Source organism: Mauremys mutica, chromosome 1 (assembly GCF_020497125.1).
Source record: "Mauremys mutica isolate MM-2020 ecotype Southern chromosome 1, ASM2049712v1, whole genome shotgun sequence".
NCBI classification, from domain to species: domain Eukaryota; kingdom Metazoa; phylum Chordata; order Testudines; family Geoemydidae; genus Mauremys; species Mauremys mutica.
Window position 1 is genome coordinate 166,295,405 of NC_059072.1, and position 19,710 is coordinate 166,315,114.

The following is a 19,710-nucleotide window of genomic DNA, read 5'->3' on the forward strand; positions in this document are numbered from 1 at the left end:
AGAAGTTGGTTCTTTTTAGTCACATGCACATTCTGAAGGTGAAACTGACTGAATACATAGGAGTTTCTAGGAAGTTGTTTTGGAGGGCCCTGGCTCCTGAGCACAAGGTGGTAACACTGTCACCCAGACTTCAACTTTTGTAAATGAAGTGAAGTAACTTACCATCTTCTGAAGAAGCAGGGATAGACAGCCATTCCTGAGAGTCCACAGGAGAGCCATTTTCTAATATTGATGGGGTGCCAGAATGAAGAATCTGGCCCCCTTCCTCTAGACTCATCCCACCAGGAGAAGAAGTGAGGACAGCCTTTGGTGTTGAATTCAAGTTGTTCTCAGAGTCCAGGTTTTCAGATCTTAACCAGATTTCATTGCCATTGGACTGTTCACTATCAATGGTGAAACCTGGTTTGGTGAAATCAAGTGGCAAGATATTGCTTGTAGTTGTTGCGTCTGCAGAGGGCCACTCAGCTAAAAGGGCATTATCCTGAAAGATAAATCCATAATAACCTATTATTGTATGACTTGTGTCTGCAATATGCTAACTAATACAATAATTAACTAGTAGCAGCTTCTGCTTGATGGGCTTCTGTTTCCCTGATTAGGGGATAACATGCAGTATCAAGAGGTTCCAAACTGCAAGGATTAGCAGTGGGTGCCTCTGTTAGGAAGTTATAGGGGCAGGGCTGCATACGCCTCATCATGCACGTGACCTACATTTTAAGTCAGCCCACGTTCATTCCAAAGGATAGGATCATATACAGATTCTTTAGAGGAGAACAGCAGCATTCTTTGAAAATGATATTCAATAGCAGTGGGATCCTGTGGATTAGAATGTGCACTACTTATGCCCATCTGTTTTCCTTTTATCAACTGAAAGAATTTACTGATGTGTTATAAATAAGGTTACGATTTTGTCACGGTTATTTTTAGTAAAAGTCAGGGACAGATCATGGGCAACAAACAAAAATTCATGGAAGCCCATGACCTCTCCCTGACTTACTAAAACTAATGGTGACAAAATGGGCCAGATGGGGGATGAGAGCCCAAGCCCTGCGGCAGGAGGGGTGAGGGCACCCGGCCATCAGTGGTAGATGAGAGCTGTGGGGGCCCCATGGCAGCTGGGAGCTCCAATCCCGCCATCCCAAAGCTGAAGTGGAAAACGTCACAGAAGTCTCTGGAAGTCACAGAATCAATGACTTCCATGACACACTCTTATCCTTAGTTACAAACCAGTAATATTCAATTAAATTTTTCACAGGTCAGATAAAGGAACTTGCGTATCTTGGCAGGCTAAAAGGCTCTCTCTAGGGTCACAGGGCTCTCTGGGTGTTTGCTCTCTAGGGAGCCTGCCAGCGATCGCAGACGTTCAAAAGTGCTGTGCTGGATTGTATTTATTTATCTCAAAATAAAAGGCTAAGCATGCCAGCATCTTGCAAAAAAAAAATAAGTATACAAATACACCACAGTGCTATTCATATTAATTCTATTAAAACTATTACATTAAAATTGGAAATTAAACTCATGAGAAATTAAATGAATGGACATCTAATTTCCCTTTCTTATAGCCTGATATTTTGACAGATGCTCTGTGGGGTTTTTCTTCTTTTTCTGAAAAACTACCGCGCTGGACGCAATCGAGTTAACTGATGAAAGCACGTCAATTAACGATTGCTTTATGTTACGTAAGCACCTGATTAAAAGTGTACCCCTGTAAATCAAAAAGTATCAACAAAATCTAGCTTCAGTGTGTTTAAATATAAATTAAAAGTTTAAAAATTAAGTACATAGCATGATAATAGAGGGAAAATAAATGGAAGTGCATCTGCCCAGCCCCCATGAGTTCTGCCTTCTAACTCTTTCATCTGCCCAGCACTCTAAACCCCCAATCTGCCTAGCCCCCACAATTAGTTCTTGCCTCTAGCCCCACCCTGCTCTCAGTCCTCCCCCTCTCCTCCCCTCCCCCCCATTATCTGTGGCCTTCCCAGCCTCATCTCTGCTCTTACTGGAATTCTTTGCCCAACCCTCACAGCCCAGGTTGGGGGGAGGCTGCAGCAGGGTCCCCCTCCCCCTTCTGAGGCATGGGGGGAAGGCTCCAGGGGTTCTTCACCTCCCTCTCCTTTCTCACGTTGGGTATTACAGGGCAGGAACAGGGAGTGGAGCTGCCCTGAGCTGCAAGGCTCTATCTTGACTCTCCTGTGAGTTGGGAGGGCTCCCCTCCTCCTCCCCCCACCCTTCCTACAAGAATAGGCTAGGCTGCTGAAGGGTGCTGAGGGCTGCTTCCCAGCAGGCATGAAGGATCAGCTGATGCTCAGTGGTGGGCCAAATGGGAGGTCCTCATGGGTTGGATGTGGCCCGTGGGCCACCAATTAAACAACAATGTTATGAGCGATCCATCGGCTGACTCAAGTGCCCCTGACTGTAGTATAGAAACCCAGCCGTCTCCTTGTAGTTCATAGACATATTTGGGTAACAACACACACTTTTTTTTAAAAGCCTGTTAAAACAGTGGACTCTATAAGAAGAGGAAGAATGCTTAGAACTTACATAGTGCTTTTCATCTCCAAACTGAGTGAAATGCAGAAAGTAAACAACCAACATACATGGTGAAAAGCAAATTTGATTTCAAAGCTTTTCTTTTTATTTCCTACACTATACTAGTGTGTGGGCATCATAACAATCATAATGTTTAGCACTTTTCATCCTCAAACATGAATCTGTCCACACAGTACCTCTGTGAGATAGGGTAAGTATTGCCTCCATTTAGCACATAGAGAAACCAATGCAGAGAGATTAACTTAACCAAGACCAAAGAGGGGGTCAGCATGTTATCTGTGACTAGAATTGAGGAGCCTGGCTTCCAGTCCTTGGCACAGAAAAATAAACCAGGCGGGCAATGTGCACACCAGTGCTCGTTCCTGTAGCACGAATACTCGTCAAAGACTCATTTAAGCTCAAATTGTCAATTTCAAATTGCATCTTTGGTTGTAAAACTTGCAATCTGTGATGTGTGGGCCTCTATCCTGCAGTGTAATTCACTAGTGCAGGCCCTTGGACTCCACCAAGGAGAGGGGTAGATGCTAGCAAATTACACTGCAGAACAGGTTAGTTATAGAATTCATCCAGTAAGGGAATAGAAACAATACCAGACGATTTATGTAATGAATCTATAGGTGTGTGATTGTGAACACTCACAATGGAGTCTTCACAGTCTATACCTAAGAATTATTCTGAAGTAATTTGCAAATGATGAATAAATCTGAGAATTTAATTCTCAGTGTTTGAACAATTTGTGAACAGACCAAAAAATGCAAATTTCACAGAATAAGCTGTTTTCTTGTGAATTATTTGTTCAGCTCTTTAACAAGTATTTGCCTTTCCTATTTTTATGACTAGCCGTTATTCCACTCCTGATATCTATGTAGGCTTGTTTTCATTTTAGCAATTGCAAGCTATCAATGAATTGAAAATTAATATACGAGTTATGTGCTTCACGAGCAAAAATCATCAATATATGTAAAACTATCAGGGTTTGTTTTGTTTTTTTCCAAGATTAGCAAAATAAGTATTAAAAAGAACAAATATAAAAACTGGTATCAATAACTTTTCAATGCAAAATTTTTAAATGTTAGCACACAGGTGCCAGGAACTGCACTTCATCATTTATTTAATGTGGAGAGGTGTTCCTATGACAACTAATGCGTTTCAAAGATTCTTGTTATGGTACAATGTCATATTAACAAGTTTAATATTAGAGTGGCAAGTTCTGTTTTTGCCAATATCATCTGAATGGCTTACTAATATGACAGAGCGCTGCAAAAACAAAAAAATACCAATTTTCCAGTTCTTGCTGCCAGAAAGACATTACATTCAATAATCCAGCCTATTACAACCACCACCTCTGGTTTAAATCTTATCTGCAGGATCTGAGAGAGATACAGTGATGGGGATTTGTAAAATTTAAAGAGAGGTGGATCTAGAGTTAATTGATATCTGCTACTGATCAGTTTGTGAAGTCAGGATAGTCCCACAAAAATATGATGAAATTAAAATAGAGTCCTTAAAATTTTAACTATTTCTACAGAGGGGCTAATGCAAAATATAGTAGGATTCTTTCTCACTGGCACTTAATTTCTCCTATATTGCTTTAGCTGTGAAGAACAGATATTGCAACTGAGCAATTAAAAAAAATTCAGCCTTGTTTTCTGTTTGTAAACTGTCCATAAGCAATTTGATTTTCTTATTGAAATTGTTTCCTAAATAATTTCTGTATTGTTCATTGCACATAGCAGCTTGCTGCAAGTATTCAATATCTAAAATTAAAGCTCTTGATTGGAAATGTAGGTCACATGCTATTGTTTCTATTTCTTGACTGGATAAACAGAGCTATTGGAAGCAGGTTTCTGGGTGCAAATACTTGCTTTTACAAGTTCATCATTCCCTTCCAGAAAATATTCTCAAAAATCCAATTAAAGTGAATTGCTGCAAACTTTCCTGTCAATAAATTCATTTGCTAGAATATCTGCAGAAAGTGAACACAGAAGAGATGTAAGCACAGCTAAAGTTATTTCTTTTATTAATGCATGTATGGTACATTTTTAAGCTATTCACTCGTCTCTAGTAAATATAGAAAACCATTATCTACAAATTAGCCAATACATTCATGCTGTTCACCATAATCAATCTGTTATGGCAATTCCATGTAAATTTCTAGGTTGCATACGTTTATTTCTTAAGTTTTTATTCAGCCAAAGATTCCCACTAAAGTCAGTGATACTACACACACATATTAATATATTGTATATTAATATAATGTACATCATAACATACACTCATATGAAGTCAATGGGAGTTTTACTTGAGTGAGGACTTCAGGGACTTGGCCTGACATTAGTTTTGTGAGTCTGGACACACTTATCTGCATAATGGGCCAGATAAAAACATAGATCGGATCACCACCAAATTCATGGATGTTCAGAAGCTGACTGAATTTTGTGGCTTAATTTGAGTTTATCTCGATACGTATATAGTCAGGTGTTGCCTTAAACGCCTTCGACTTTGGAGCAAGCTTGGATGAATAAAAATGAAACTACTGGCCTAGATTTCTTTTGCTGTTACTGAGATGTAGGTTTGTTTTTATAAAAACAGCACTGCACTTCTCAGTGATAGCAGTACAGCTGCAAAGGAGGAACAGGAGTTACATTTTAATCTAATCTCCTCCATGGCGAAATTTCCCCTCACATCTACCTCTTCTGTTCCAAGAAAAGGCTCAAATGATACTCTTCAGTTGTGAGGACCATTTCCCTAGCCATACATAATCAAAACATTACAAGAAACCAAAAGGGAATCCTAAAATGAAGAAGTAGTTAGACAGGCTATAACAAGTACACAGTACTGGCTTGTACTGAAAAGAACAGATCAGCTTCTATTGCAGGAGGCATGCCACTTTCCAAAGACCAAATATTTCCCAAAAGGAAGACTTTCAAAACAGAGCTCTCTCATCAGACTGTATGTCTCTATATTGTGTGTATTTCTGAGCATTCATTCTGTATTTCAGACATGGCAGAGAGCTGTGTTTTGGGATTCTGACTATACTTCCACCTTTTAGAGTTAAACTATTTGGTTGTGTTTGTAAGTATGCGGCTGGAATAATAATAATAATAATCAGAGTCATTAGAATGAGACTACAGTGCAGAAATGTACTTACAAGATCAATTTCTGGAGACTCAAGAACAACTGGATTTTCAGTAATCCTGGATGTGTCTTCAGGTGCAGGGGAGAGAACTTCTTTCACTGTGGAAATAAAAGATAAATTGGTTAAATCACAGTTCATATGGAGTGGTTATTGTAGTTTATATGATGCCAAGTGTGTTTTGTTGTCTTTTTTTTGCTGTCACATCTGGGGGTGCCTGAAAATAATTAAAAGCAGAGGATAAGAAAACATTCAGCATTTGAAGGTGCCCACTGTCCAATTTATCATCCCAATTTGCACTTAGAGAATCCTGTGAAAGGTTGCACTAGCACTGCACGGACGTTGTTTGTAGAAGCATCAGGGTACTCTGGATAAAACCCTCACTCATTTCTCCTCTCTCCATTTCATATTTGCTTCTAGGATCTTCTCAAAGTGCTCACCAGAGTGACTGAGAGTCTGCAATGCCCTTTATCAGTCACACTTAAAGCAAGGATAGAGGAAGGATAACAACCTAGATAGATAACCATTTCCACTGGCAACAGGGAGGACATGGAGAAGACAGCACTTACCAGGTACTGGTCTGTGCTGCCAGGTTCCAACTCAACACTACTAGGCTGAAATTCATCCTAGTACAGAGGGCCCTATGCATCACTTGAACTCCATTTAAGTGGCACATAGGGCCTTGTGCAGGCCTTCTGCACTGAGCTGAATTTCACTCTTACAGAATGTCATCAGCATCATCCTGCTGTAAGAGGATATACAATATCATACAAAGTATATATTTTGGGTGGAATTTGTATTTCCTTTTAGTTACTGACATATGATTGAAACCATCAATGCATACCTTAAAAATTATACATCACAATGTTAAATTAATTTAAGAGAGGCTAAAATGGTGGGTTAGGGATAGGATCCTACCACTATCGATCTGCTTTGATTTTGATAAAATCAGGAGAAAGGAGGAGCCCTGTGGACCATACCACTACATATAACTTCCTCCTTTTGAGAGAATAGCTCCTAATCCCCCACACCACATCCTTCATCTTTTTTAAACATAAATTCTGATTAACAGACCACAGCATTTCTTAAATAATACACACCATTAATGAGCTGGAGAGAGTCAGGGTCCAGGGTCAAAGAGATGTTTTCAATGAAAGAGTTCTTGTGAAGGATTTCAGCAATATAAGTTCTGAAGTCACCGATTGTGTAAACAACAGTTGGGTTATCCTCAAGTTCTATGAAGGAGTTGTCCTCCACTTTGTTGGAATGAAGGTTAATAAGGTCCCAGGTGGCATTGCTGATGGCTTCCCCAACAAATGTGACAGCGTAGTGGACCTCCACACCACTGTGGTTTTATAAAGAAAAACGGAATTTAGATCAGAGCTAAACAGTTGGCCAGCTATATCATGCATTCTGGTTGTTTGAGGAGCCAGGTCTCACACTTAGAAAAGATACAATAATTTAAAGGGGGTCTTTGGTAAAAATATATGTAATTATTTTTATGTTTATCTAACTCTGTAAAATGTATCACAGTTGTAGCAAAATCTTCAGAGAGAACGCCACCCAAACTGAAAATCTCATACTTCCAACACCGTGACAAGACTAAATATTTGGTTTTATGTCATAGTTATTAATAGGGCCAACCAATATCCAGAAGTGGAAATATTATATGTGAGGAGCCCAGGTTTTTACCAGATCTTATCAACCCCATGAATGACTTTGAGACATGGAATCAGCCTGGAAAAATGTAAACAAACAAATATAAAAATTTGAGAGTCCTTGATCATCTCTAGTGGACAGGTTGTGCAATTTAAACCTGCTTTAAATGGTGCTCTTGATAGATCTAAAGATGTGTTTATATTATAGGCCCAGGAAAGTGCCTGTTTATAAGAATGTAGTTGCTCTCATTTATTTTTTTATTAAGAAGCTTATATTTTGTAAATTTGTACAGCTGAATTATTTGTGCCAATTGTACTCTATTTTCTTCTCATGAGCACGCTTGGATTTACTTCCCCACAAGACAATGCAGTAATCAGAGTTACCATACACAGAGCGTAAGCACCAGGGAGCTTTAGTTAGTGTTTCACACTTTGACTGTACAAAGTGCACAGTGAGAAAATGGAGTTGTCTATGAAATACCAGGAAACCCTGCTCCAAAGATAGGTTTTCCTCCTGCCGTAGAGCTGGAATGCATTCCTAATCAATGGCTGAGCTTAGAGAGAGATGTAAGCACCAAATGAAGCTGCACTAAAACCACAACTCTGCTGGAGTTTTGCTGTTGCCACCTTGGCTGAATTTCACCCATTGTAGGCACATCATGGGCACTAAGTATCACTATGGGGAATGGAAACCGAGCACAACAATGAAAAGACAGGGCAAAAATCAGAACCCAATATGCTGGATGAGAATAATATCCGGATTCAGCCATGCTGTCAGTTGCAGCTATTAAGTGCAATTAATAACTACTGTCATCCACCTGAAATGGGCCCAAACATCTGTTCCTTGGAGCAGAGTTTCTCTGAATAGATTCTTTTGCATCCTTTCTTGCAGAAGTGCATGGGAGCAAGGGGATGGCTTTAACACTCGGCTGTTTTTACAGAATTTTTTTCTTTTCAATCCCTTCCTCTAAAATCAAATGCTGCTTCTCTATAAGATTGTTTACGGAAACCAGCTTTTATGTTAAGATGTGTATTAGAGGGAATTTATATTTGACCTTTAATGGATTAGGAGCCCACGGTTCACTGACTTTTGGGAACTTATCTGACAAAAACAGTATCAAAGAGAGCACTCTTTGAAGCCCATATTAATTGGAAATTACTTCAAAATTCTTCAAATAAATAAGGGCTTCAAAGAGTGCTCCCTCTTTGATTGCATTTTAGGAAATCTCTAACAAAAGATCAATAAACTCTGGGCTCCTAATCCATTAAAGGTCAAGTATTAACTCCCTCTAATGTGTATGTGTCTCTCTCTTTGATATATAGATAAACAAACATTCCCCAAACAGGCCCAGTCTGATCTCTCCTTCCAGTTGAAGAAGGTTGATTACAACTTCCACTCAGGTTCACATCCACACTGGCCTTCAAACAGCTAAATGGGGTTTGCTTGAGATGTACAATTGTATTTGGCTTTATACAGTAATAAAAAGGAGGTACGGTACATATCAGTGGCTCTAGGTGCCCCGTCACAAATTGCAATGCAAAAACAGTAAACACCAGTTAAGCTGTAGAGAGTCCTACAAAAAACATAGCTCACTAACGGATTCATGTTTAGGCAGAGTTTCCTGTGTGGCTCTTTCTGGTTACCAGTTAAATCAGAAAATTGGATTAGACGATCTGAGGCCTAAAACAGATCAGCTACTCGTAGTTTAAAGTAAATCTACAGCAAGGGATAAATTTTTACTGGATGTATCCTTAATTCTGGAGCCATAACCACACTGTCATAATAACTGGTAGTCTCATGCGATTAGCAAGCCGGTCTAAATTTACACTACAACAATAAATGTACATATGTTGCCTTTACCTGTCATCATCAGGAGACCTAAACATTAAAAAAGAAATAAATATGTTAAATGAGAAACAGTTTTGTCGTTCCATTTAAGTCTTCTAGTTCAGCGGTTCTCAAACTGGGGGTCGGGACTCCAAAGTGGGTCACGACCCCATTTTAATGCAGTTGCCAAGGCTGGAGTTAGACGTGCCTGGGGCTGAAGCCCAAGCTCCACCACCCAGGGCCAAAGCCAAAGTGCAAGGGCTTCCGCCCTGGGTGGTAAGGGTCAGGTTGCAGGCCCTCGCCCTGAGGCTGAATCCCCTGGGCTTTGGCCCCCCCACCTGGGACAGCAGCGCTCGGGCAGGCTTAGGTTTCGGTCCCCCCTCTTGGGGTCATATAGTATTTTTTGTTGTCAGAAGGGGGTCGCGGTGCAAGGAAGTTTCAGAACCCCCTGTTCTAGTTTACTCCTTACAGTGACAGCTCTGACATGATATAGAACAGGCAAATTTGAAAATAAATCAAATTAAATAGCTTACAAATAAATGTTGTTCTGCTATATAAGGGACCAAATTCTGGTTTCACTCAACTTAATGGGAGATTCACTACTGGCTTCAATGGGACTAAAAGTTGTTCTACTAAGTCAGTGCAGTCATACTAGCATATATCAGGGGGAAAAAAACAGGCACTTAGGGCTACTTTACAAACATGTTTACTTATCAGAAATTAGTAGGATATTCTTGCTGGAATATTTTGCCAGAACCAGCAAGGCCTTCTCCACAGGTGCCGCAGCACGTAGTGCACATGTAGCTACACGTCACAGTGAAAGGCAAACTGTCTACAGTGCAAAAAGAACAGGAGTACTTGTGGCACCTTAGAGACTAACAAATGTATTTGAGCATAGGCTTTCGTGGGCTACAGCCCACTTCATCAGATGCATGTAGTGGAAAATACAGTAGGAAGATTATATATACACATGCAGAGAACATGAAACAATGGGTGTTACCATCCACACTATAAGGAGAGTGATCAGTTAAGGTGAGCTACTATCAGCAGGAGAGAAAAAGAACTGTTTGTAGTGGTAATCAAAATGGCCCATTTCCAGCAATTGACAAGGAGATGTGAGGAACTGTAGGGGGTGGGAAATAAGCATGGGGAAATAGTTTTACGCTCATCCATTCCCAGTCTTTATTCAAACCTAATGTCTACAGTGCGGCATTAGCTACATGCAGCAGTGAAAGTCCCTGGCAGGGGAAAGTCCCTGGCAGCTCCCCCAAACCTTTCCCTGCTGCCTCCCCAGTGCCAGAGCCTCTCTCACTGCTGGAGCCTTTTGCTGCGATGGGGAAAGGCTCCAGCAGCAAGGAGGCAGTGGGACAGTGTAGACAGGGGAAGCATTGCTTGGGCATGTAAACAGACAGCTGTGTAGGCAGGGCATATACTCTAGGCTTCTGGCATGTCTTTACACACCTAAGCCGTGCACACTGCTGCTTATACCCATGCTAGGGGTGTGTGCAGTGTACGTACTCTGCATGCTGCTGGGGCTGATAGGAGGTATGAGAATGGCATTAATGGAGATGGAAGCCATTTCTCTATGGAACTGGTATGACATACGCTGAGACCGTGCAGGCTTTTCTACACTGCCACACCCGTGTGTTTTAATTCTGACTTCTGCTAAAAGTGAGAACTGAAAGAGCTGTTTCCATGCTCCTGCAAAGCTTAGTTTCCCTGGCAGAGACTGCGAACAAGGATGAATATTAGGGAGAATGTGATGTGGCCATTTATCAACTACAAACCATTTTATGAGACCACCACTTCATTTTACACACCTAAAGATCAACTAATAGTTGCCAATAATTAACAAACCATTGCACACTGGGCTAGATTTGAATTTGTCACTACACAAATGGGCAAATCCTACCAAAAACAGGCCCACAAATAACCTTTTGAATGTTTTATTATTTCATTCTGTAACAGTTTTTCTATGGCACTCATAACCATAGCATCTGAACTCCATCACAACTCCTTCCCCCCCCTAAAAGTATTATCCATGTACACACAAGGAACTGAGGCACAGAGAGAGTGAGTGACTTGCTCAGGTAATCACAACAAGTCTGTGGCAGAGCTGAGAACTGAACCCAGATTTCCTGATTCCCAATCTGGTGCTCGAAACACAAAAGTATCCTTTGTCCCTTGCCATTTTTGCTTCTGGTGAGTATTGTAGCAACTGAGTTTACTGGCAGGAATATTCAGAGAAACACTGACTTATAAATCAACTAGTGCAAAATGTTAATGGCAGATAAATTTCAGATTCATACTCCTGAGTATTCACATCAGAAACCTAATCCTAAAAATTATCCTCAATCCAATCAGGAAACAGAAACGTCATGTGACCTGTGCATCCAATCAAATCAGCTCAAATCTCAATTTCAAGCACTTGCTACAAATCACTTGGAAACAATCTTTACAAAAAAATGACTCTGTGAATCATTTTGAAGAACAAATAAATTGGAGAAACTCAGTCTTTTCACAGAATATTCATGAACAGAAAGACAGGCATAATACATCAAATAAACAGTTTGTTACAAATTATTCATCTAGTTCTCTTTGTGACGTAGAGGTGAAATGTTATATATTTCATTATTAACCTTCTGAGCCACCCAATCTTCCCTAATAGACTGAATAAAAAAATTAGGTATGCTCAAAGTTTTCCCAAGAGTGTTTGGAGTCCTCTGCATTTAATACTAACCTGTGTCAAATTATGAACATTTGAGAATCTTGGAGAATTATCAAATACATATCTTAAATGGCAAAAGATATGTTTATTGTATTTAAATCCCTAGGACAAAGAAGCAGGGGCAGACATCATGAGAGAGAGGCTTTAATTGACTTCAGTGCCAGAAGAAAGAACAGCTGATCAAATTTGACCTCTGTGTCAGTGATCAGTAAAAGCTGTGTAGGTCAATTATGAGCGCGCGAGTGTTAGGTTTGTACGCCTTTATAAATCTATTTACCTGAATTCCAGCACATGGATATTATTGTATCCAGGTAATTCTTCAAATGCATTTGCTACCTATTTGGGAAAAATAGATAAATATAATTTACAAAAAATAATACAGTTATTTTTTTTCCTATTGACTTATAGCATTAGATAGAAATGGAAAAAATGTTTAGGAAATATTTGCATTATATAAAATGATGAGTTATGTATTTATAATAGAAAAAGACATAGGACATCGTAGAATGTTTTATCTGTATATATAAAATGAGCTGAGATGGCATCTCTTTGTTGTTACAGAAACAGAAGGAAATTGTTAGTACACCCAGCACCGATAGGAAAGCTACAGACATTTGACTGTACACTGAGAAAAGGGAACTATAAATCTGCATGGTCACAATGGAACTCTCTGGCATCTTAATTCTGTAGTGGCCTTTCAACAGACATGCATGAGATTAAAACACAATCAGATTTTATATGAGCCCATTTAACTGAAGGTCTCCATGTCTCCTGACAGCACCCATACACTACTATCCTGCTTATCCAACTCAAATCTTTTTTTCCCCCAAAGGTTCTGACTGCCTCTAAAAAATTCTGGATTAAATGTAGGACAGATTAAGACAAAAGTCTTAGGCTCTAGGCCACATTGTAGCAGATCCCAAGATACAGCAACGAGTCAGCGTACCAGGTGCTAGTGCAGAATGCAGCCAATTGCTACTGGACTAGCTAGGCTGCTTTAACGGGGTGGAATTATCAGGGGTTCAGGCGTGGGACAATCCATTGGGTGAGGGTGCAGGGGAAATGTGCAGGTGGTAAAGTGCTGGTGTATCTGGGCCTAATTAACTAGGGGACTGTCCTGAAATAGTGGGCCACAAATAGGAGAAACCACCAGTAATTGTGTTCATGTTGGAACAGAAAATCCCTGTGATCTGTCATCCCAAGATTTTTTTACTCCCAGATTCCACTCCCCAGACCTGTTTTTAAATGGTCTCTGGTGAGACTTAAACTATCCCAAGTGCTGCTGATTTTCAAAGGCTTCTTTGTCCAAGCACAGAGAAAAATAGGCAGGGAATCAAAGGAACGGAGCATCCAGATGCCAGGCGATCCCTATTCCATCTGACATTTCTTCCACATACACTAGGGCACTATTTGGCCACACAGCTAGGAAAATTAAGACTCTGACCTAAACTGGCCATACATGACACCCTTTGGCTGAAGGATAGAGTACATCTATTTCCTGCCTCACTCAGAATCTGGCATAGAGTCAGCCCCAGTATAATGGATTCAACAGACTTTGCCAAGAAGAGCTCCAACTAATAAGACTGAAAAGGGAATAAAGCTAGAGAAAAGAATGCCATTATTGTTTGTTATTTTATAGCACCCAAAGTTGTGTTGGGTGTCTTACCTAATACAAAAGAAAGACATAGTCCCTGCTCCAAAGGGCTTATGGTCAAAATGTGGACATGTCAATGAGTATGGGTGAGAAACAGAGATGGGGCAAGGACGGTCCAGATTTACAGTGATATGATCACACAGCTGCTCAGTTTCAGTGCACACACATATCGGTGGCCCAGTAACTATTTTTTCCTTTTAAAAAAAATGATAAAAATACAGCTCTAGGACAGCAAATATTATGGACTCACTAGTTGTGAGAATTGCAGAAGAGGTGCATTTTCAGGAGGATTTAAGGCCTTGATTCAGCAGCTCTTCGTTATTCAGCAAAAAACTTTTGTGCTTAATTTCCATTTACTTCAATGGGATTTAAGCATGTGCTTGAGTACTTTGATGAATAGGAATAGATTTAGGCAGGTTCTTAAATGCTCTGCTGAGCTGGGGCCTAAGTGAGCAGCGAGTATGGGCTTGGTGGCTCAGGTTACAAATGATGTATTACATGTAAGGGGTGTCCACCTATTCAGAAAATGTCACTGCTCCCAGATGGTACCGAGTAGTGCTCTGTTGTTCTGTGACCTTCATAAACTTTCCTAATGTATCATTCACTCTCTTTGGAAGAATTCACTGCACTGAAGGTAGTTGCTTTTACAGTCATTTGAAGGTTCATTCCACTCGTTAAGATTATTGAAATTAAGCTGGGAAGTCTTTCTGCTTTAGCAGTTGGGACTCTCTGTTGTCCTTCTCACGTATTCTGGATCTTAAAACTGGCTAGGTTATACAGGAGCTCAAACCTGGCCAAAAATTTAGAGAGCTCTGAGGTGAATTTAGGCAGGCCATGCACTAATAAGGAAGCATTAAAATTTTAAACAGCCTTTCCAAGCCCTGAAGTTTTATTAAGATCAAATGGAATTCCCTCACGAGACAATGAGAATCTTGACACTTCTTGAAGTCCTGTCTCCACAGCCCTATCTGTGAGTCACTGAAATACTCAGGAAAAATAGGGTCAAACTTAGTCCTCAGATAAGCAGGTGTGTAAACTGGCAGAAGGATGCAACAGAACAAAATGTGGTTGCTATCAGCCAAGCCTTTTCTACTAAACAATAATGTTTTTATAATAATAAAGCAAAATGCATTAGTAAAAGCAGAAAAGGAAACAGAGAACTTCCCAACTCAGGCTTCAACGGAGTCCCTTTGCCCCGATGTATGGAGCCCAGCCTTCCCAAAAGCACCCTCCCATCTCTACCTGCAAAAAAGACAAATTATAGTCCTGTACAAAGAGATGGAGAAGCTCAGCTACTCACTACTACTGCAGGAGCTGTTGAGCCAGCATTCTCTCAGGCATTTCAGAAAGCATAATTTTGGGGAGTTCTAGTGTAAAGGGAAAATCCCACAGTGCTATGCTGACAAGATATGGTGAGTGTATGTCCCAGCATTCTCACTGAGTTAGAATCTGGATCTCAGGGCAGCAGCACTGGTTTACCATTCAAGGCAGAGCAGGCTGTTGTAGATCAGGACAGCAAGGATATTTGAGGCATCAGATTTGTAATGACTGGATAGTCAGGTGATGGGCATTTCCCAGCATGCCTCAGGCAGCAAAATCCCTAGCTAGCTCAGGAGAACCACAGAAGGGAAAGCTGTCCCTAACACGGTTTTCACATTCTATCATTGCTACCAGGAGTTTGTGGGGAAAAGATCAGAGAAGGTAAATTACCTGGGAAATAAACTGTTCTGAGAGTAGCTGATGCTGCATAGTGGATGGGTCACTCAATTCCTCAGTGTATTTCTCTCCCAAAATAAGGATGCTGAACTCAACCATCTGGTCAGGAACAGGTTTCATCAGCTTCCCATCCTCCTTCTTTATCTCATTGTTGATCTAGGAAAAAAGAAAACAATGGGATTTAGTGACCTGTATGATTTGCTCTTGGGTTATTTTTTATATGAAGATCAATCCCTGGGCCATTCTGCGCTATGTGGGTTTTATCTATGCAAAGGGCAGGAAACACACAAGTTTCATATCTGTTTATTGTGTCATTTTGGGGGCAAGTATCCCCACTTTTCTCTCGGTGAAATAGGATGGGATTCAGCTTCTCTAACCAAAGGATCTCATGAGATATGCATGGATATTGGGTGATCTGCAGAGGCCTCTGCAGAACTACCCAATTGTATCTCCTTTGATCTGGGGAGCTGCACTGTAATTTCTGAAGCAACCCTGGTGCCAATGGCTGATGCCTCAGAAGGCTGTGCAGCAGGGGAATTTGCGGGCATTACTGCTGATTCAGGAAGCAAGCAATATCCAGTCAAACCTCAACCTAAAATATGCAGGGTCAGCAGGGCAGTGTGCGATGAAGAACAGTTGCCTCTTAGCTCTGCTTCACTGTGATCCTACCTACCAGCCCCAGCCTACAAATTTTTGGTGTTGTAATGTCAGGCTTCCCACAGGGTCTCAGGGGGAACATGCCACAGGATCAGTGCTCCCTCCCTTTCATGCTCCTCAGCCCAGGTCTACTTAGACTTTAAGGCCAGAAGGGACCATCATGATCACCCAGACTGACCTGCCCATTGCAGGCCACAAGACTTCACGTACTCCTGTAACAAACCCTTAACCTCTGGCTCAGTTACTGAAGTCCTCAAATCGTGGTTTAAGATGTCAAGTTACAGAAAATGCACAGGTTATTCTAATTTAAACCTGCGAGTAACCCATGTCCCATGCTGCAGAAGAAGGTGAAACTCCTCCCCAGCCCCCCACAATCTCTGCCAATTTGACCCGGGGAAAATTCCTTACCAGCCCCAAATATGGGGATAAGTTAGACCTGAGCATGTGGGCAAGACCTTGCCAGCCAAACACCCGAGAAAGAATTCTCTATAGTAACTCAGAGCTCTTCCTCTCTGGTGTCCCATCACCAGCCATTGGGGATCTTTGCTGCTAGCAGTCGCAGATCAGTGATATACCATTGTAGTCTCATCTTACCATCCCTTCCATAAACTTATTAAGCTCAGTCTTGAAGCTAGTTAGGTTTTTTGCCCCTAGTGCTCCCCTTGGAAGGCTGTTCCAGAACTTCACTCCTATGATGGTTATAAACCTTCCTCTAATTTCAAGCCTAAACTTGCTGATGACCAGTTGATATCCACTTGTTCTTGTGTCCACATTGGTACTTATCTTAAATAACTCTTCTCCCTTCCTGGTATTTACACCTCTGATGTATTTATAGAGAGCAATCATATCTCCCTTCAGTCTTCGTTTAGTTAGGCTGAACAAGTCAAGCTCTTTGAGTCTCCTCTCCTAAGGTAGGTTTTCCAATCCTCTGATCATCCTCATACCCATCTCTGCACCTGTTCCAGCTTCAATTAATCTTTCTTACACACGGGAGACCAGAACTGCATCTAGATGAGGTTTCACCCAAGCCTTGAATAATGCTACCAACACTTCCCTGTCTCTACCAGAAGTACCTCGCCTGATGCATTAGCCTGCTGTGGCTCCCCTCTGCTGACAGAAACAAAATGGAGAATATTGCCGGATATTAAGTGATAATCACCAAGGGGGGATCCAGTGGATTTGGAGGCTTTTTTGTTTTTTATTTACAAACCTCTGGGATTACTTTTTTTGGGTTTGTATAACTTGAACATCTTTTTCCTGTTATTTAAACTGTTTTTTTCCCAAGGCAGATTAAAATAATAACAGAAAACCAAAAGAGACTTTTGTTTAAACTAAAGAGCAGCCTTTGCTATATCTGACATGAGGAACAGAAACCTTCCCCCACACACCTTCTTCTCCAAAAGCTTCACTGCCATCAGCGAGTGCCTTCTATACTGTTTAGAGCTTGTATTTATTTTTTAGTTCAATTCCTCCCCATCAACCCCTCCTATTCACAGGCTGCTGCTGGTTAAAGAAAAATAGAGGAAGAGAGAGAGAGAGATTTCGTTAACTGGCTTGGGGTGTGTGGCTCCCTAGTGCTCTACAATGTCCTCCCCCAGGGTAACAAAAAGATTGACAACACAGAGGATTTCCCCTCCAGGCAAAACTTTAAAGTTACAAAAACAGGAATAAACCTCCCTCTTAGCACAGGGAAAATTCACAAGCTACAACAAAAGATAACCTAACGCATTTCCTTACTATTACTTACTATTTCTGCAATATTAGATGCTTAGTTCAGATATGGCTTAAGGAGATGTATTTTCCCTTCCCTGGTTCCTTACTGACTCTGAGAGAACAAAGGAACACAAAAACAAAAACCTTCCCCCACAGATTTGAAAGTATCTTCTTCCCTTATTGGTTCTTTTGGTCAGGTGCCAACCAGGTTATCTGAGCTTCTTAACCCTTTACAGGTATCTAACTTTAGGTATTCACGTTTGGAGAGTTTTGCCTTAGATAGATACCAAGGTGATGGATGCTTATAAATACTACCATGTAAATGAAATCCATCTATTATATAGGGAGTAGGATTTTCAAAAGTACCAGAGTGACTCTGGAGCACAAGTCACATTGTCTTCTATTAGGAATTGTGCTCCTAAGTCATACAGGTGCTTTTGAAAATCTCACCCAGTGTCTAGTCCTGCAATACTAGCAAAACACACATTGACTTCTGGGTTGAGTCCATGTTTAGCATTGTGTGGAAGCTTCGCTATGAACCCTCTGTGACTGGGATAATCTCTTTCTGCAGTGAACTAACTAAACACTTTGCGTAATTCATCCCATTGGTTCAGACATTACCCTCATCAAGGCAGTGCTTTATCAAGTCCCTCCAGTAAATTCTAAGTCCTGCTGACCCTCAGTAATTACTATCTGTTGTTTGAAACTATTGGAAATCCTATGGCAGGATCAGAAAGGTGAAAGAGAGAGTGAGGCTGGATTAAGAAGCAATGCAAATGAAGGTAATAGCAGTTACGAAGGGCAAATGAAGAACTACTTACACTAGCATCTGAGTCTTCATTCTTGTTGAAGGTATAATCTGATGGACTCTCAATGGAGACCTCATGAGGGGGTGGGACATTGGCAGCTGCATCTAAGAATGAGAAGAAACTTTTTTTTAAATAATACAAACACCTACGCACACTTCCTGCTAGACTGTTCAACACACTAAAATATGTTTGCAATTATTCCTGCTCCCACCATCCTGAGATGGGGTAGAGAAAAAATAAATCAAATATGTTATTCAGGACTACTCCAAAATTTGGTCTGCCTAGCAAGGATGTGATAATTTTGAAAGTATAAAATCAAAGATATTAAAAAGTGTCCCAAGCCAATTTTAAAATTAGGATCTTTCAAGATGCATGCACGTTGGGCATTGACAGCATCATTATTTGTATTACAGTAGCATCTATAGGACCCAATCAGGATCAGCATGACCTAGAGATTAAAGAATCCACATCTAATTACCAGTCCCAAGCCATCAAGTTCCCCAAAGTGAATGTTGCAATACATTTAAAACATCAGTTTATACAAGCACTTAGATGGAGAGATAAATATAAGCAGATGAGAACAAGACCTCTTGATGTGGTAGCATCAGCAGCTGGAGAAGGTGTTGGAATTCCAGAGCTGAAAAACAAAATCAGAAACTGGATTAAAAATATGAAATTAAGGGTGAGAATGTGAGAGTTAGGTTGTTTTTTTTTTAATCTAGTTACGGTTCTATCACCCAGTTTTACCTGAGTATCTATTACCAAATCAAAAGGCCCATTTGCAGAATAAATTCTCCATGTATTACTTTACTGACAACTTCATAAAAAGCAGATTTTACATTTTAATTATCAGCAGCAATTCGGTAATGAGTCACTTGCATCTGCACAACACCTATCACACATCATCTTAGAAAGCTTAGCTACACAAACCTTGCTTTATATTATGGGCCAGTCCCCCTTGCCTTCCTCAGTCTCGTTGTGTATGTTTACACTGCAGCTGGGAGGGGTGAGTCCCAGCACTCCAGTTAGCATGCTAAAGACAGCAGTGAAAACATTGTGGCATAGGTGGTGGCTTGGACTAGACACCCAAACTTGGACCCAGGGGGGTCAGGAAGGCTTGGAATTAGGCAGCTAGCCTGAGCTGCCACGCACGTGTCTATTTTTAACGTGCTAGCTCAAGCAGAGCTAGTTCAAATCTGTTTACCTGCACTGGGAATCATACCTCCCAGCTGCAGTGTAGACGTACCTACTGACTTTAAAG

General features: G+C 40.8%; 1 protein-coding gene across 1 annotated transcript in view; it reads right to left on the bottom strand.

Annotated features, from left to right (window-relative positions):
- The window catches only part of IMPG2 (interphotoreceptor matrix proteoglycan 2), a 91,684-nt gene that overhangs the window by 16,384 nt on the left and 55,590 nt on the right, over positions 1-19,710 (bottom strand). The window contains exons 6-13 of the mRNA XM_044992612.1: positions 19,037-19,086; positions 18,462-18,553; positions 15,265-15,426; positions 12,178-12,236; positions 9,206-9,223; positions 6,787-7,031; positions 5,702-5,787; positions 165-481 (exon numbers count right to left, since the gene is read on the bottom strand). Coding sequence (XP_044848547.1) covers positions 165-481; positions 5,702-5,787; positions 6,787-7,031; positions 9,206-9,223; positions 12,178-12,236; positions 15,265-15,426; positions 18,462-18,553; positions 19,037-19,086 — 1,029 coding nt within the window. The remainder of the gene's footprint in view (positions 1-164; positions 482-5,701; positions 5,788-6,786; positions 7,032-9,205; positions 9,224-12,177; positions 12,237-15,264; positions 15,427-18,461; positions 18,554-19,036; positions 19,087-19,710) is intronic.